We start from the raw sequence: 18,887 nt of genomic DNA, 5'->3' as shown, positions 1-18,887 counted from the left end.
TTGGACTAATTTGTGTGTGAGTGCCACCTATGGGCCATTCCGTGAAATGTTGAAAAACGTATTAAAATACACAAGAAGGAACATTTTGTGATACATATTCTTTACAAACAGTTTTCTTTGTTTGTTATGGTTTGTTTCCACAAACCATTTTCTCTGACATATTATGTGCCCTTTCCACCAGCATGCACGAGCAAGTGGCGACGCGATGACGTCACTTAAAAGCGCCACAACCTTCAGTGCTAATATTTCTCTTTACAGTGCGATATATAATCGTATCATTTCTAGACATGCAGAGAGCCGCGAAGTGTGCTTTGAGACCTGACCTTAGTCTTGCTTTCTGTCCATCAAGCGTAAGGAACTGTCGCGCAGTAAACAGAGGTATGTGCATGTATGTGTGAGCTCATGACAGCTGGATCACACACTGATGTCAAGAAAACAATTCCTCGAACTTCAGGTGTAATACTGTTGAAATGATTAGTTTTAGTGATGGCCTTAACCTGGTAATAAGAACAGTGGGGTGTGGGGTGTGGGGTGGGGGGTGGGGTGTGGGGTGGGGGGGGAGGCCATCAAAACTCGTAATTTAAATGATATACTTTTTATTTTAGAAATTGTGTTGTTCATCTTAATCATCTTAATATTTCAGAAACTTGCACATTATAAGGACAAAGTTTTTCTAATGCAGATATGTGAATGATGATACTGTGTCCACATTATTATTGTCCTCCTTATGTCCTGAATATAAATTTACTAACTGGGTTCAAAATAAGGCCTGAAACAGGTTTTTTCTTTTTTTTAACTAAAATGATATAATATATAAAAAATATTTCGTTTTTATCACTTAATTGAATATAATTTCAATCAATTGTTGTATAATAAAAACAATTCTGAGAAGGTAAAATATATTTTGATGTGGAACAGGACAAAAATCTCATTGTGTTAGGCTATATCATGTTATGTTATATAATAGTTTATCATACATAGATAGGCTATTTAATAAAAAACAGGGGGGCTTCTAAAAAAGTCTTGGATGCACCAGACTGTACATTATGGTCACTATACTACTACAGAAATTCCCATATTTTCATTTTTGCTGCATCATAGTTTGTGAAGTGATTACTGTTATTTAGAAATGTGGAAATAGTAATAAAAAACAGTGAGAAGGCGTGTCCAACCTTTTGTGAATTTCTTTGTTTGTATGTGTGCAGTAAATGGCTCCGTGTTATGTAGAAGATACAGCGTCCTTCCTCCACCACGTGACGAAGAGGAGAAAGCCATGCTGGACAGTATGTTGAGGGTTGACCATGCAGGAGAGTACGGAGCCAATCGCATCTACGCTGGGCAGATGGCAGTTCTCGGAAGAACTCAGTCAGGGCCTCTAATCCAAGTACTGAACGTCATTCAAATGACTTTAAATGCACATATGCCAAGTTTAATGGAATAACTGATGTAAATGTGCTTTTCACATCTGCAGCATATGTGGGACCAAGAGAAAATACATTTGGAAAAGTTTAACGAGATCCTGGGCGAGCATCGGGTTCGACCAACATTATTGTTGCCGTTATGGAATATCGCTGGTTTTGCATTAGGTACGTTCTTATGGATGCATGGTTATTTACTTGGTTTTGCACTGTAGCTTGTAATAATTTACTCTTACCTCCGTGGTTTCAGGGGCGTGTACTGCTCTTCTGGGTAAGGAAGGAGCCATGGCCTGCACTGTTGCAGTAGAGGAGAGCATCTCAGAGCACTACAACAGCCAAATCCGAACACTTATGGAGACTGATCCAGAGAGATATACAGAGTTATTACAGGTAATGTGTGTGCTTTTACCAGTCCTGTGCTTGCACAATCATGCCAAAATGAAGTTTGTTTGGAGTTTGTTTCGGGAGTTAGAAACTTTCTGTAAAAGTTCACTCCGGCTGGTAAATGCCTTCAAACTACCATTGGTCAATGGCGATTACATAATAAGGTGGGTGTGCTCTAGGGCTCCGCCTTCTTTGACGCAGTTCATTGTAGTAGTGGGAAGTTCGGATAATTTTACTGACTCGGATCTTTGAATCTCGTTCGTCAAAATGAACGAATCTTTTTTCGAGTCATTTCTTTCATTTCAGCAGAATATATTTAAAATGTTACATGTTAGCCAAATTCCCCAAACACATCAAATGTTGATCGCATTTAGAATAAGAAAAAAATTTGCAATGCAAGGAAAAGGCCAAATTTTATCTTGGTCTTCAGGCTATGCAGTCTGTTTGTTTACCTCACCTACCGAAGCTGTTCGTTCTTCCTGTGACATCCTCATAAACTGAGCTATGCAGTCTATAGTACCGGATACAGAGTTGATTAGTTCACGAGTCTATCGACTTCGGGTTCGAGTCATTCGTTCATCACGTGACAGCCCCATATAGGCTGAGCTATGCAGTCGGTACCGGATACAGAATTGATTAGTGCATCTTTTGAGTCTTCGGGTTCGAGTCATTCGTTCTGACAAAAGAACGGAAGACTCAGAAGAATCAGACCCGAAGACTCGAGAGGTGAACTAATCATTTCTCTTTCCGGTACTGACAGCATAGCCTCAATGGGACTGACAGGAAGAATGAAAGACTCGGACCCGAACCCGAAGAGTCGAGAGATGAACTAATCATTTCTGTTTCCAGTACAGAACCCATAGGATGTTGCGCATGCACGGTCAACACAAAATGAACGAATCACTCTCTGAGACAACTCGCTAGTCCCAAGTCATATTAAAGATTCGTTCAAAATGAAGTGAACGAATCATTCATGACCGACCCATCACTAGTTCATTCATTCTATTCAGTCCGTCAAGGTCAGACAGTAATAACATGAACACACTGGAGAGCCGCTTTATAGTAGAAATTGGAGTGTACTTCTAATTGAATTCATCATTGAAATTTTGTACATGTTTAACACTGTAAAGCTGTGTTACCGAATTACAGAGCTTGTACAAACATATCCACGTCGCTATGAATCAGATGCTTTCTTAACTGCAGTTTTCTCACCACTGCCATTTTTGTGGTGTTTATTTTGTTATTGAGTGGAAAGCGCGCAGCTATGGAAGCTTTTTTCCACCACAGAATAAAACATTTTAAAAGATAATTGCGACTTTTAAGTTTACATCCCAATTGTGAGATAAAAAGTTGCAATTATCTTTTAAAATGTTTTATTCTGTGGTGGAAAAAGCTAGATATAAAGTCAGAATTGCGAGATATAAACTCCCAATTGCGTGTTATAAAGTCAGAGTTGAGAAGTCAGAATTTAGAGATGTAAACTCGCAATTGTGGAAAAAATTTATTTTAATTTTTTATTCTGTGGCAGAAACAAGCTTCCATACGCAGCACTCATTTAGATATTCATCTAAATGCCGCTCTCAGCTGTGTAGGCAGTGCCGGGATGTTCGCTAACAGTATATCGCTGCAATGCTATATTGAGATGACTGACCGTCCAAATAGCCAATCAAATCGCTGCACTGTTGCTATCTGTCATTTTGTCCATCAAGCTTTAAAGATTGAACCTTCGGACACACACAAACCTCCTTTTTTTTTGCAAATCCCTTTAACTATGGTAAAAAGGTGTTGTGTTGGACTATGTAATATGATTCTAAGAAACCAGAGTGGCTAGTTAATGGAGTTTTGTTCATTCTGTTCCCAAAATCAGCCAGTAATCTCAAAAAATGCAATTGTTTGACCAGACTTGTCGTTCTTTATGACACTAACCTTCGTTCAATTTAAACTTTCTGTGATATTTTATTCATCAAAAAAACGCATAAAGCATGTGTGTTTGGGCTTCACTTAGAATACTTGTGCATCTGGTGACTTCATCTTGTTTAAATTTTTTTTTTTAGCAAAATGCAAAAAGGTGGATATCTAAAATACACACTAAAACATAAACTAAATGTTTTTAATTCAATCAGATTATTAAAGAATTCCGCGATGATGAAATAGAACATCATGACACAGGATTGGAGCATGACGCTGAGTCGGTGAGTTTTGTATTTTCATGTGAAATGTACATGTTACACTGGTTTGCAGTGTTTTTTTCATGTCAAGTATTTTATTAATTAGTTTTTCCCTCTTTAGGTGCCAGGATACTTTCTTTTGAAAACAGCAATACAGGTTGGCTGTAAAGCTGCCATCTATATTTCTCAGCGTATTTAGAGTCATTCTAACAATGTATCACATGTAAATATGGTTTTGTTTCTCATTCATGTATAGTAAACAGTTGATGTAAAGAGAGCACATTTTGAAAGACTTTAAATGATGCTTAAAGAACTTTTGGTATCCACAAGTTTTATAATTGAAAAAAATCAAACATAATATGCCCTTTGTTTCACAAAACTGTTTATTCACCCCAAATAAATGTATTCAAAAAATCATTGTTTTATGTTTTATTTGACCTGGAGAGGACATCCATAATAGAGAAGCTATAACAGAAAACCATAGCAGGAAAAAATAATATATTTTGAAGAACTGTTAAAGAACAGTTTCAGTTCCCATTGACAAAAAAAAAATACAGAAGTAAGAAGGTTTTGGAGTGACTTGAGGGGGTGGACTATCTTTTTAGGGGTGGGTTATCCCTTTAATGCAAGAGATGTAATGGACAGCTCTATGAAAATCTACCTTGCTATGAAGGCCAGACCTCCAGAGAATATTTTAAGATCATAAGAAATTAAATGAGAACAGTGGAATACATTTAAATGTCTTCATTTAACAAGCACTTTAGTTTACAGTGCATACGTTTCCTGGAAATAAACTCCATGACCTTGAAATTGCTAGTACTATGTTCCACCATTTGAACTACAGAAACATGATAACAGACATGAATGTAACATCTGACACTTATAAGCAGAGATTCTGTGAACTGAGCAGGTTGTCTTTCCTGTAAACCAATTTTCCACATCACAATGGATCAGATGTTTCAGTGTTCGGATGACATCACCTTCCAGCCATACTGCTGCACACTGAGACAAACTACTGGTGCGCTCTAGTTCACATATATAAACAGTGTGTTCATAAATCATAAATCACGTCCCTCGGTTTAGCTCCTGTTGCAAAACACTCATAAATTTCAAAGGGTTTGAGAAGAGGTTAATTTTTCCGTTTACTGTTCACTGCAGTCGCACATCCATATTGATTGCCATAGTATGAATTTTTCAAAGATACAAGTTCTCAATATACAAATCTAAATTCATTGATTGTTAATTTTTTTTTCCACTTTAGTTTCTATAGACTTCTAGTTGACCATTTCTCTATCCCCACAATCCCACCAACACGTCCGTTAAGCTGTTGCCGTCATTCGTTTGTTAAATAGAATTTCAATATAGGCTACACTAAATATTTGGACTTCTGAACGCCATCTTTCTAATAACATTTTACAAAATTAATCTATTTATGCTAATATTCAGCTGCTTAAAGTACTTACTTAGCACATAGTGAAAATGTGCTAAAATGCAGTGTCGTTATGTTAACAGGGACATTGAGGCGCTCATTGGCGCCCCCTTCAGTTGGTGGTGCCCTAGCAGCTCTCTAGTTCGCCGATGCCTATAAGAGACCCTGAATGGCTTAAATACATGCCATGTAATGCCTAAAAATAGTTTAATGTTGGATATCAAGTTTTTAAACCTACCAGTTTTTCATATTTTATATTGTGAAGGAAATGTTTAATTAATCAAAACTAACATTACATTTTCTCTGGGCGACAGCAGAATTTGCACTTCTTAAAGCCCACCTGAGTCAGTCAGGGGTTTATTTCTGTTTTAGATTAATAGTGCTGACAGCTTCGTTGTATGATGTAAGATGTTTTAAAAAGGCAACAATTTGAACTGCATATTTGGCATCCGGATTGTGTGACAAAATTACTATAACATAAAAGCATGAGTGATGAGTCCAGTCAAGCTGCAGGTGTTAATACCAGTAAACCATAAAACCGACAACTATATTATACACTGTTTTAGAGAACAGAGAGAAAATACCAAAACTTTGAGTCAATGCACAGATGTGTTGGCAAAAAAAAGAAAAAAAAAGACCATAAAATAAAAGATGTTAAAATAGAAGTAAACAATGTTATTTACTTTTCTCCAAAAAAGAAAGGATTTTTTCTTGTCCCAACTTTGGGATACTGTCTGTTTACCCATTTGTCATGGACCATAAATGTATTTTTATGTGCCTGCACACAACTTTTTCTAAGCACAGGATATATAGCTTACAAAGCAGCCAATTTGCAGTTATTATAATCCTCTCTGAGCAATCTGAGGTTACCTTTTCAGTTGCAATGCGTTAAACCTACTTGGGAACATATAAACCTTTATGTCAGCACCCCAAATACTTAACCATAAAGCCTCCTACAATAATGTCCCACAGTGCCAGAGCCAACCGTAACCACAGAAGCAGATCCTGTCTTTACCACTTTAGTCTGTCATCATAAATATAACATCAGTCTATCAGTTTGACTCAATTAATCTCACTCACTTCACAATCTGTTAGTGTGATGAGGCTTTTTTAAAAATGATGATCACTTCATCAAACATGGCAGATGTTAGCTACATAATAATTAGGTTTCCATGTAAGCACTGTGTTTGATCTGTTTTTCTTCTATTTTTCTGCCCTAAAAGTGTATGAGAGTCAGCGACCGAATGATAGAGACCCCAAACTTGGCAGGATGGTCGCAAATGTGCACCGCTATCTATATTTTAAATCATAACTTTGGAACCGTAAAGGCTAGAAGCAAAATACCCCCAAAAAAACCCCTACTTTTTTAATCCGATTTGCATGAAATTTGGCACATGCCATTGTTGGAAACTTTTCCTTCGACGAAGCAGAGACCAGGAGACTTGGTTGTATCTTCAGCAGGATTCTTTATTGAGAACACAAGCTGTCGGTAGCTGCAGTCATCAAGTCTAAATAAAGCAGTATACATTGTAGTTTATATACATTTCAATGGGGTGGGATTACATAGTGGTGGCAGGTAAATGAAGTACAGGAGTCAGCCTATTTCCCCAGTCCTGATCTCATCAGCATGACAGTCTCATTCAAATACATTGATGATAATCCAATCAGCCTAACTCTTTAACGACTGTGCCAGGGGCTCCCAGAGCCATTAAAGACAAAGAATCTCAGTAATCTGATTCATTTAACTTACAATAGAGAGAACAGGACTGGCAGGAATCTCATGCTTAACAGCTTTTAGAGCAAGTACATAACCAGCTAGTGTTTAAAACTATCTGCTTGCCTTAGCTCGATTCAAAACGGTAAGCTTGTAATAAAGTTTTTAATTCCAGTGGTACTGGTGGATTTCCGCAGGTAAGTCTAAGCATGTCTTTGCGTCATTACGTCACATCTGTACACATAAAGAAGGTGCCTCGGCGGCTATATTGCGAGTGAGGATGTTGGAGGTGGAGATTTATAGCCTTTTCTCACAGCACTTGATATCATTAAACTTATTAATTTGATGGCGGATCCAGAAAGGTTCAAACTACAATCACCAGTGACAACTGGAGATTCACCCGTTGTAAAATGCAAAAGACTTTGGACTGAGAGTTTGGAAAAAGAGACTGCAACCGGGCATGCGAAAACAACGATAAATATCTGAAGGGCTTTAAATGTAGTCACGCAATGCTGATGTTGTTAACATTAACAATTTGAGAACAAAGTATAATTTGCACGGTTTGACGTGATATGATAAGCGATTGATTTAATCAGCGCGATTTACTGCAATGTTTTTTTCCATTAGTTGGTCAGAAGAACAAAAGTGGATGTTACTTACTTGTTCAGATGACATTTTAGGGTGAAAATTCTTATGTTGGTCATACTTCCAAAAAGTAGAATCTGTGATTCTGAATGCCAGTATCCACACCGGCGCGGTGACTGACAGCCGCACACTCTCCTCAAAACATTGGATTCATCCGCGCTGTGCCGTGCCGAGGTACAACTCATGTAAAGTTGATAATTCCGCGAATGACTGTAATTGCAGATTTCGAACAGAGATGGCGACAAAGAGGAAAAACTGCGGACTGCAGCTTTAAATGCTAAATTCTGTCAGGTCCATTAAGTCAAGAACACACAGACAAAAAATATAATTTAAGAATTTTATTGAATAGATTGCAAACAAGTTGATGTTCCTGAATTAAAATTTGGCGGTATGGCTCTGTTCAGGGAGTCCTCTGACCTTTCATGAGCACCATGAAATAGCAGAGAGTCAGAGGACAGCAGCAGCAGCATTAGGGAACGCTCACACGGTTTAAGACTGTGAGAGCTAAAATATCCCCCCGTGAACAGAGCAGGCAACATGACATAGCAAATGCCACGTTATGCATAAGGAGGAGCTGGGGAGGTGGCGGGCAGCAGAAGCGAGCAGCGAGCCAGCAGAGCGAGCAGCAACCAGCAGAGCGAGCAGCAAACCAGCAGAGCGAGCAGCAAACCAGCAGAGCGAGCAGCAAACCAGCAGAGCGAGCAGCAACCAGCAGAGCGAGCAGCAAACCAGCAGAGCGAGCAGCAAACCAGCAGAGCGAGCAGCAAACCAGCAGAGCGAGCAGCAAGCATGTATGAGCAAGGTGAATGAGCTTTAAATAGGCACCTTGTTTGAGCTTTGGCCATTGAGCAACGAGGGGAGTTAATCAGCTAATGCAGCTCAGCTGGAGCTGATCAGCTGACGGGACAGTGTTGATAGCAAAGCATTAGCAGCGTCTTGACTACCTGGCCTGCCAGAACTGACGCTGACGCTCAATTTCAATTTACTCTACCTTAGTTTTTCATGTAATGTTATGTAAGGACATAAGATCAGCAGATTTTAAACAGATTCTTAAATTTGTAATCCTACACCATCTTGAGACCGTTATGATTACAATTATCTAAGGAATTTCTAAGCAAATAAGCGATGCAAATATAAAAGCTAATGAAAATTTGGGGTGTTGCTTTTGTGGTTTTCAAGTATTACTTGGATAAACCAACAAACATTGATGCCAGCAACTAGTCAGTTTGCAGCAGGTAAAAATGTCAAATCAGGGCCGACTATTCAGAAATAAACATGTTTGTATGTAGTGTCGAACTGAGGTTGTGTACCAAATTTTGTAAGAATCTGAAATTGATAGCATGAGATTTCTTTATTTCCTAATAATTCTGGCATCAATTGCCACATATATTGTTTTTATTTTTATATATTAATCCGTCATTCAAATTTTTTGGAAACCCTACTTTTTAAACTCGTCCTAGGCTTTTTGTCCAATTCACACTAACCTGGCTATCCACCATCTCAAGATACTCCAGACAAAAAGTTATCAAAAGAATTCTGATTCATTTAGTTTGTTGTGGAGATAGGCTGATATATTGTTTGGTGTGGCCCGTGACAAATTGGCCTATATCTTGTGAATATAATGTCCGAACTTCACAAAACATGGTTATGGACAAAAGGACAGTCTGAGGAAACATGCCAAATGTCATGAATTTCTGATGGTCAGCTGATGCTTACATTAAATTCTATATGGTCAGCCATTTATCTCAATAATACTGACAGATGAAGAGCTATAATACACATTTTCTCAAAGGATAATAAATACTTTAAAATTAATCTTTCCATCAGTTTGAATGGCTGAATATTTTTTCAGTCAGTCTGTTTTGTAAGTATCATACTGTCACAGATTGAGAGGAAACAAACAGGTCTCGTGCAAGTGAAGTATTTATTAGCCTCTTGAAACAATCAGCAGGTAAACATTTAAAGATATCAGACTGGAAAGTCCGTCAGGAACTGGATTGACAGAGTCTCTTATCTGTTGCAGATGAGTGGGTGGCGAACTTGGACGAAGGACGCCGATCAGACGGAGAAGGCAAACGGAATAGAATGCAGGCGGGAATCTTCACGGAACTAGTGAGTTTTCAGGTAGGTGAGAATCTTCAAAGTAGAAGCTGGAGTCAGGACGTCAAGGTTTAGTCGACGAGACCAGACGGTGTACTGAGGGAACTGGTGCAGTTTATAAAGGTGAAGGTAAGTGAATACTGAGTGGCATCAGGTGAGGAAGACAGGTGACGGTGATTAGTATTCTGGGGATGACGAACGAGTGGGCGGAGTAAACAGGTCTGGTGCTGATGCTTGTGTATCCGTGACAGTACCCCCCCCCCCCTCCACGGCCAGCTCCTGAGGGCGGAAAGGACCGACGACGGGGACGACCACGACCTCTTGGTGCGGGACGACTGGGGTTGGCCATGTGGAAGTCTTGGAGAAGGGCAGGATCCAGTATGTCATCCCGGTGGACCCAACACCTCTCTTCAGGTCCAAAACCCTCCCAATCCACGAGGTACTCCAGTTGGCCACCCCGCCGCCTGGAATCGAGGATTTCACGGACTTGGTAGATGTTCTCCACTGCCGGATCTACAGGAGGAGGAGGAGGTACGTCTTCAGCACCAGACCCTGTGGAGGAAGGAAACAAAGGATCAGTAAATGGCTTGAGAAGGGATACGTGGAAGGATGGTGCAATGCGGTAGTGTGAAGGGAGTGACAACCGGTAGGTAACCTCATTGATCTGCCTCTGTATAGCGAACGGACCGATGTACCTGGGACTCAGCTTGCGACAGGGCTGTCGGAGGCGGATATCCCTGGTAGAGAGCCAGACCATTTGTCCAGGTTGGTATACAGGGGTCGCGGATCATCTTGCGTCGGCCTGGCTCTTGTGCCTCCGAACAGCCCTTTGCAGGTGTGTATGTGCTGAGTCCCAGACCCTCTCGCTCTCCTGGAACCAATGATGGACTGCTGGAACTTCGGACGCCTCACCTGACCAGGGAAACAGGGGCGGCTGAAAGCCGAGTATGCACTGGAATGGAGTGAGACCTGTAGTGGATTGCTGAAGGGAGTTCTGTGCATACTTGGCCCAGGGCAGATAGCGGCTCCAGCAGTCCTGATGGTTGTGACAATATGACCTCAGATATCTCCCGATCTCCTGAATCTTCCTCTCCGTTTGTCCATTTGATTGAGGGTGATATCCAGATGTAAGACTTACGGAGACTCCGAGAAGGTTGAAAAAAGACTTCCAGACGCGGGAGATGAATTGTGGGCCACGATCTGAAACGATGTCCTCCGGAATGCCAAAATGCCGGAAGATATAGGTGAACAGTGCCTCTGCGGTTTCGAAGGCTGTGGGTAAACCCGGCAGAGGAATCAGTTTGCATGCTTTGGAGAATCGATCGACTACCACCAGGACACAGGTGTAGGACTCCGATGAGGGAAGATCGGTGATAAAGTCTACCCCGAGATGAGACCAAGGTCTAGTGGGCCCGGGCAGAGGAACTAGCTTGCCTTCGGGGAGACGTCGAGGTACCTTGGCCATGGCGCAGATGGAACATCCTCTGACGTATCGGAAGAGATATCCTGGGTCATACTGGGCCACCAGTAGCGCTGTTGAATGAGCGAGAGGGTTTGCTGGCTGCCTGGGTGTCCAGAGCCCGGAGATGTATGTACTGAGTCCTTGAGAGACGGACGTAGACGGGATGGTACATAGATCCGTCCCTCAGGACCTCCCGGCGGAGCAGGTTCAGTATGAGTGGCTTCCGTAATATGGTCATCGATACTCCCTTGAATGGGACTCACTATCATGGCTGGAGGGAGAATGGATTCCGGATTGGAAGGAATGGTGTCAGGTTGGTACAAACGTGAAAGAGAGTCAGCCTTGATGTTCTTATCACCAGGGCGATAGGTTACTTTGAAATGGAAACGTGTAAAGAAGAGTAACCAGCGGGCTTGACGGGTGTTGAGTCGTTTTGCATCTCGAAGGTATTCCAGGTTTCGATGATCAGTGATAACGTCGAAACGGTGTTTAGCTCCCTCCAGCCAGTGTCTCAACTCTTCCAGAGCCAGCTTGATTGCTAGGAGTTCCCGGTTGCCAATGTCGTAATTCTGCTCCGCCGGGGACAGTTTCTTGGAGAAGGTGGCACATGGATGGAGTCTGGGAGGCTTCCCCTGCCGCTGAGACAACACCGCTCCTACTCCCGTAGTAGAAGCGTCCACCTCGACGACAAAAGGAAGATCAGGATTCGGGTGAACAAGAGTAGGAGCGGTGCAAAAGGATGTTTTGAGCTTCTCAAAGGCGATGGTAGCTTCGTTGGTCCAGGACAGAGACTTAGCCCCTTTGCGTAACAGTGAGGTAATGGGAGAACTGATCTGGCTGAAACCTTTGATGAATCGGCGGTAGAAGTTTGCGAAGCCCAGAAATCGCTGAAGTTCCTTGATGGTGGATGGTAAAGGCCAGTTGGAAACTGCTTCCACCTTCCTCTGGTCCATGGTAATCCCTTGTGGTGTAATCACATAGCCCAGGAACTGAATGGTTTCTTGGTGAAACTCGCATTTCTCCAACTTCAGGAAGAGTTGATGCTCACGAAGACGTTGTAATACCTGTTTGACGTGATGGTGGTGCTCGGGTAGACTGGAGGAATATATCAGAATGTCATCAATATACACAATGACAAAACGGTGAAGAAGATCTCTGAAGATTTCGTTCATGAAGCCTTGGAAGATGACGGGAGCGTTGGACAACCCGAAAGGCATAACCCTGTACTCATAGTGACCTGCTGGGGTGATGAACGCCGTCTTCCCTTCATCACCCTTTCGCATCCTGATCAAATTATATGCGCTTCTTAAGTCCAGTTTGGAAAATACCCGAGCACCACGTAACTGTTCTAGGGCTGATGGAACCAGAGGAAGGGGATACCGATACTTGACAGTAGAGTTGTTGAGTGTCCGGTAGTCAATACAAGGGCGCAAGCCTCCGTCCTTTTTACCAACGAAGAAGAAACTGGAAGCGGCAGGGGAGGTGGAAGGTCGGATGTAATCTTGACGAAGAGCCTCCTCGATATACTCCTCCATGGCCTTCTGTTCCGGGATGGACAGTGGGTAGATATTTCCGCGCGGCCACACAGCCCCAGGCAGCAGGTCGATCGCACAGTCCCATGGCCGATGAGGTGGGAGTTTCGTCGCCAGCTGTTTGTCGAACACATCCTGGAACGCCCGGTATTGAAGTAGGATCTCAGGTTTGGTGTCGGTGGCTGGACTTTCGATAGTAGTTGAGTTGACGGACACTTGGAATTCGGAGGAAGAAGAAGACGGTACCTTTTTGATGGGTAGCAGACACTGAGAAAAGCAGGTTTCTCCCCATTGACAAATTTCACCTGAGGACCAGCAGATGTTTGGGAAATGGAGTTCCAGCCACGGGCGTCCCAGGATGATCTCAGCCGTGGAGCCCTCCAGTACCAGAAAAGATAATTTATCCTCATGCAGAGCCCCCATCTTGACGGTGAGCATGGGACTGCAGTACCGGATGTGACCACGACCCAGCGGTTTACCCAGGATGGATTGAACATGTAATTGATGATTCACAGACTTTCGACGAGCTTGGAGTTTCTGAAGAGTAGTGAGGGAAATGAAGTTGCCAGCAGATCCTGAATCAATCAACGCTTTCGCTGGAACAGATCGGTGAAGATATGTCAGCCAAACAGAGGTATATTTCATTGATGAAATAGGAAACGGGAGAACCACAGTACTCACCGCTGGTCGTGGAGGTCGAACAGGACAGGTGCTGATGAGATGATCTGCAGTCCCACAGTAGAGACATAGATTATTGTTGATTCGTCGTAATCTTTCAGTGGAACTTAAATGAGTCGAATCCACTTCCATAGGTTCTGGAAGGCTATCTGGCGGTATCGGATGAGGAGGAGGTGCAGGGCGGTCAAATAGGCAGGCAGTTCTGCGCTGAGTAATGCGTATGGAACGCTGGATGAGGTTTTCTATGCCGATGTTGTCGTCATAGATGGCCAGTTGCAGACATATGTCTCGGTTGAGACCCTGACGATAAGTGGTGACGAGCGCTGTCTCGTTCCATCCACTATTAGCGGCCAGCGTACGAAACTGCAAAGCATACTCAGAAACAGATGATTTTCCTTGCCGCAATCGAAATAACTGGTCATGAATAGACAATGCATTAGTAGCATGAGAGAAAACTTCTCGGAAATGGGTAATGAAACTTGAGAGAGATTGTGTTACCGTTCTCTTGGCATCCCAAAGCGCTCGAGCCCAGAGAAGAGCGCGTCCGGTGAGTAGTGAGATAATGAAAGTGATTTTCGCTCGCTCAGTGGGAAACTGAGTAGCTTGCATCTCTATATACAGTTCACACTGAAGTAAAAAACCGCTGCACTCCCCCTCCTCACCAGAGAAAGATGCGGGTCGGGCCATGGGACTGACAGAGGCAGATGTGACTGATTGAGTGACGAGTGGATGTTGAAAATCTTGCCGGACCGCTGCAGATGGATGTTGAAGCGAAGGGCTTTCTTCGCCGCCCTCCGCGTTCTCTTGCATCGTTGGTCTGGTCTTCTGTCACAGATTGAGAGGAAACAAACAGGCTCGTGCAAGTGAAGTATTTATTAGCCTCTTGAAACAATCAGCAGGTAAACATTTAAAGATATCAGACTGGAAAGTCCGTCAGGAACTGGATTGACAGAGTCTCTTATCTGTTGCAGATGAGTGGGTGGCGAACTTGGACGAAGGACGCCGATCAGACGGAGAAGGCAAACGGAATAGAATGCAGGCGGGAATCTTCAAGGAACTAGTGAGTTTTCAGGTGGGTGAGAATCTTCAAAGTAGAAGCTGGAGTCAGGACGTCAAGGTTTAGTCAACGAGACCAGACGGTGTACTGAGGGAACTGGTGCAGTTTATAAAGGTGAAGGTAAGTGAATACTGAGTGGCATCAGGTGAGGAAGACAGGTGACGGTGATTAGTATTCTGGGGATGACGAACGAGTGGGCGGAGTAAACAGGTCTGGTGCTGATGCTTGTGTATCCGTGACACATACATTGTAAGCTCTTTTAATTAAAACCTAACATATAGTATCATTGGAGATTCAAGACTTGTTGACTTTAAAACACATAATATTTGGAAAAATGCAGGCACATGAGCCATTGGTGCTAGGACCCTGATGATTCAAAATTATTTTTATATTTATTTGTAATAAGCAGGATTACTTGCAAGATTAAATATTTAAATACTTTATAATTTGTTTTTAAATTTGTCAAATTAAAATACTTTAATTTGTTTATGAAGAAACATACATCAGGACACATATACGTCATTCATAAAGACTGACTGATAATTATGCATTAATAATAATGTGATGTGACGGTGTGTTTTGGATCCTGTGTTGTGTGTCTGAGAAAGAACTGTTTCGCCTAAACTCACCTCTCAGAGGAATCCACTTTTATTTTGAGGAAATCGGCATCAAAAACAGACTTAAAAAATTCAAAACATTATGGCTCCTGTATCTGTGAAAAATTGTTGCTGTAAATTTTGAGTACAATGGTAATATAAATCCACACAAACCATGAAAACTTTCGGATGCACATCATTTTGTTTCTTGGCAACATCTGAAGCATCCAATAAATACCTGACTATAATGTTGAACACCCTCTCTAGCTCATATCTCTCTGTCAGGTATTTTTATACATAAGATGAAAGTGTGTTTGTACTGTAAACCCTAGTCTGCTGTTATGTGGTAATTCAAACTAATGTCTCTTCCTCCTAATACTGTCTCTGGTTTATCACATAAACAAAATGCTGTCATTATTTACTCACCCTCATGTCGTTTCCAAAACTGTATGACGTTTTTACCTTTTCAGAACGCAGATGCAGATATTTTGAAGAATTGCCCATGTGAGCGTCTTAAAATGGTTGTCTTGTACATGAATAAGATCACTCTTTATGCCTCTATATGGAATGAAACATTAGCGCATAACAGGTGAGCATATGTATGAATGTATAGATGTTTGTCTTTGTAAGTCATGACATTGTTTGAGGAGCCTACAGTTGTGTTGGCACCTCCAACGGCTGCATTTCGGATCAGATGGGCCAGCTTATGTGAGGTCCCAGAGGGTGGCGTGACCCCAGGGAACATTAATCAATGGCTTTGACAGGAGTGTGGCTTCACCAGCATGACTTCAAGGCCATTCTGCTGCTCAGCACTGTCATGAGTTTGTGCTGGCTCTTCAAGCTATTTGCCCAAGCATTTGATAAGGCCCCACATGACCCAACTAGTGGACTCTAACAAACACTTACAGACGAATCCCAATAGTACTCAGGATTCAGATGTTTTGTAAAAAAAAAATGTGATGTAGGGGGTAAAACTCTTGAACAAAGCACTTCAACCTAGGAAACTCAATGGCAACTGCCCTTGTAAAAAGTATTAAAAAAAATCCCGGCTGACATGTAAAACAGCAGTGTTGATATACAGTCCATAAACAATGGGATAGACAGTCAGTCAGTGACTTCCAGACGGTCAGTGTAAGTTGCCCCCTTGGGATAGTTCACCCAAAAATGAAAATTCTGTCATGAATTACTCACCCTCATGTCTTTCCAAACACGTAAGACTTTCGTCAATCTTTGGAAAACAAATGAAGATCTATTTTATTAAATCTAAGAGCTTTCTCTCCCTCCATTGACAGCTACGCAACTACCACTTTGATGCTTTAAAAAGTTCATAAAGAGATTGTAAAGCTAATCAATATGAATTAAGCTGTTTAGTTTAATCAGCAAACATAATACAGAAGTTCAACCGAACCTGCTTGACATGCTAGAACAAACCTCATTGTTTCTTGCGGAAGCTCAAACGCGCTGTGTAACACTAGAATGAACCTCACTGGTTCCTTCTGAAGCTCAAACGTGCTGCGTAACACACGAGAATGAACCTCATTAGTTCCTACTGAAGCTCAAACATTCTGCATAACACGAGAATGAACCTCACTGGTCCTTGCTGAAGCTCAAACGTGCTGCGTAACACACGAGAATGAACCTCATTAGTTCCTACTGAAGCTCAAACGTGCTGCGTAACACGAGAATGAACCTCATGCTTGAGCTTCTGTTTACCACAACCGATGTCTGAGTTGATGAATATTTATATGTGAATAAAAGCCTAAATTCAATCTGTTCATCATATAAAGCAATTCAATGACGTCAAGGCTACGATGTGATTGGTTATCAAGGCACACATGATCCAAGTTGAACGTTAAGCTTTCTCCAATGTTAGAGCCGTGGAGGTTGGTATCTCCCGTAATAAGACATATCTCAGTTACTGCTTAATTGTTCCAGAACACATGTGTAAATAGACCCTTTTTGCACTTTCAGGTTTGAAACGTGGAAGTAAACGATAGAAAGGCAAACTTTTGATTGCGTTTTAAGGAAATTTCGTAACTTTTGTTACTCCGACATGACATGAGGTCACCATTTACAGGTGCAGTACATGGGAGACCACAGCAAATATTACTTTTTGCGTTCCCATTTGCTCCAGCAGCAAAATATAAAATACAGTATTGCATTTAAATGACTATCTAAAAAATAGATGGAGATAGATGGATTACTGTATAGTCAGAAGAGAGATATACAGTAGGTAACATCCCTTGGCAGCTTATTAAAAACTCCATTGCATCAGTGTTAATTATTGTTTTTAATGTAATGCCTGGGTTATACTGTATAAATCAAAGTGTACAGCGTAGAGTTAAAAATGTACACAAAAATATGGTTACACTTTATTTTAAGATGACGTAGTTACATTGTACTTACTCAAATAAGTACTGAAAAATACTATTTAACATGTACTTACTATAGAGTTAGGTTTGGTTTATGGTTAGTTACTTGTAATTATTTATAAATTACTGTTATTACTACAGTAAGTACACATAGTATCTTGTAACTACGTCACCTTAAAATAAAGTGTTACCCAAAATATTTTAAAATATGTATTGAGCAACTAGATTTATGATGTATATCAAGGTAAAAAAAATTGAGTCATCACACATTGTGTGGAAAAACGTTTATTGCTTAATTGTTCAGCAACACACAAGTAAATTGTTTTCACAGTGGTTAGTGCATCAACAATGCACCATAACAGGTATAGTATGTTCAGCCATTTAATACTACACACCTGCGACATTCTAATACACCTCAGTTGGGTGTGGAACGATGCGATGAAGCTCTTGCATTATGAAAGTGACTTTTGAGTTGCACTCTTGCTGTGCAATCTCGAAATTCAAATCATGCCACTTGTTTTCTATGGCTATTACATCATGGAGCCTGCCAAGGCCATCAATCCCATTGACTGCTTACAGAAGGTTAACATGTCATCTACCATAACGCCTGCTTCAGCACTTTAGTGGGCGTCTCACACTTTGCACCAATCCAGCAAAGCCTGAGATGTCAGTGCTGATGACAAACAGCCATAATCACAGAACTGTTCTCAGCGAAAATCATCACTCCTCTTGGGGCTTACATTGTGAGCGTGCAAGTCACCTGCACCTTTGCATATATATTTCTCTCTCATAAAATGCACTTGAGCACTGCTGACAGTCAAAACTATCTAAGATTTTCAAATGATCCCATACATCATGGTTCAATTCAACCTATAGCTCTAGATGAATTTGGATCTACATGCACTGAACACGCCGAACAACTGCCTGGTGTGCAAATCGCAAGCATTCAGCTTAGGTGTTTAGATGATGTGATCCCTTTGGATCACGACCTTTACACATTACTCTGCTCTGAAAATCAGATCTATACAGTTCTCTGAGGCGCGGCATGCTTTGATGCCTGTCAGCTGAGAAATGCACTCGCCTGCCTTCAAATGCAGTGTTGACACACACGGACACAGACAAAGTGCTCGGACCACTCAAGTGCTTAATGTCAGGAACTGACCTTGGCTGTACATTCCAAACAAAACTGAGTTCTAGTTCTTTGCTGGCCAATGGCTTGGACACTTGATTATGCAGTGATATGGAATTGGTTTCCTTTTTAACGAAAATCAGACATCATGATCATCTGTTCCTCTTCGTGTCATTTCTGGTCAAAAGCCACTGAGTTGCTTC

At 41.6% G+C, this 18,887-nt stretch overlaps 1 protein-coding gene across 1 annotated transcript; it reads left to right on the top strand.

The window, feature by feature from the left end:
• Positions 1-201: 201 nt before the first annotated feature.
• Positions 202-4,241, top strand: coq7 (coenzyme Q7 homolog, ubiquinone (yeast)). The gene is made up of 6 exons (XM_056267031.1): positions 202-378; positions 1,206-1,384; positions 1,472-1,586; positions 1,669-1,808; positions 3,926-3,994; positions 4,092-4,241. Exons 1-6 carry the CDS (start codon positions 288-290, stop codon positions 4,167-4,169), a joined length of 672 nt encoding a protein of 223 aa, XP_056123006.1. The 5' UTR covers positions 202-287; the 3' UTR covers positions 4,170-4,241.
• The last annotated feature ends 14,646 nt before the right edge of the window (positions 4,242-18,887 follow it).

The sequence above is a fragment of the Rhinichthys klamathensis genome, unplaced genomic scaffold (assembly GCF_029890125.1).
Source record: "Rhinichthys klamathensis goyatoka isolate OS25496 unplaced genomic scaffold, OSU_Roscu_1.1 h1tg000254l_1, whole genome shotgun sequence".
Taxonomy (NCBI): domain Eukaryota; kingdom Metazoa; phylum Chordata; class Actinopteri; order Cypriniformes; family Leuciscidae; genus Rhinichthys; species Rhinichthys klamathensis.
Note: the sequence above shows the minus strand (reverse complement) of the source record. Positions and strands in the feature narration are given on the sequence as shown.

Coding starts and splice junctions, on each gene's coding strand:
- coq7 (XM_056267031.1), top strand. CDS start 288: ATGCAGAGAGCCGCGAAGTGTGCTTTGAGACCTGACCTTAGTCTTGCT. Junction 1,587..1,668: donor TATCGCTGGTTTTGCATTAG/GTACGTTCTTAT, acceptor CCGTGGTTTCAG/GGGCGTGTACTGCTCTTCTG. Junction 1,809..3,925: donor GATATACAGAGTTATTACAG/GTAATGTGTGTG, acceptor TAATTCAATCAG/ATTATTAAAGAATTCCGCGA.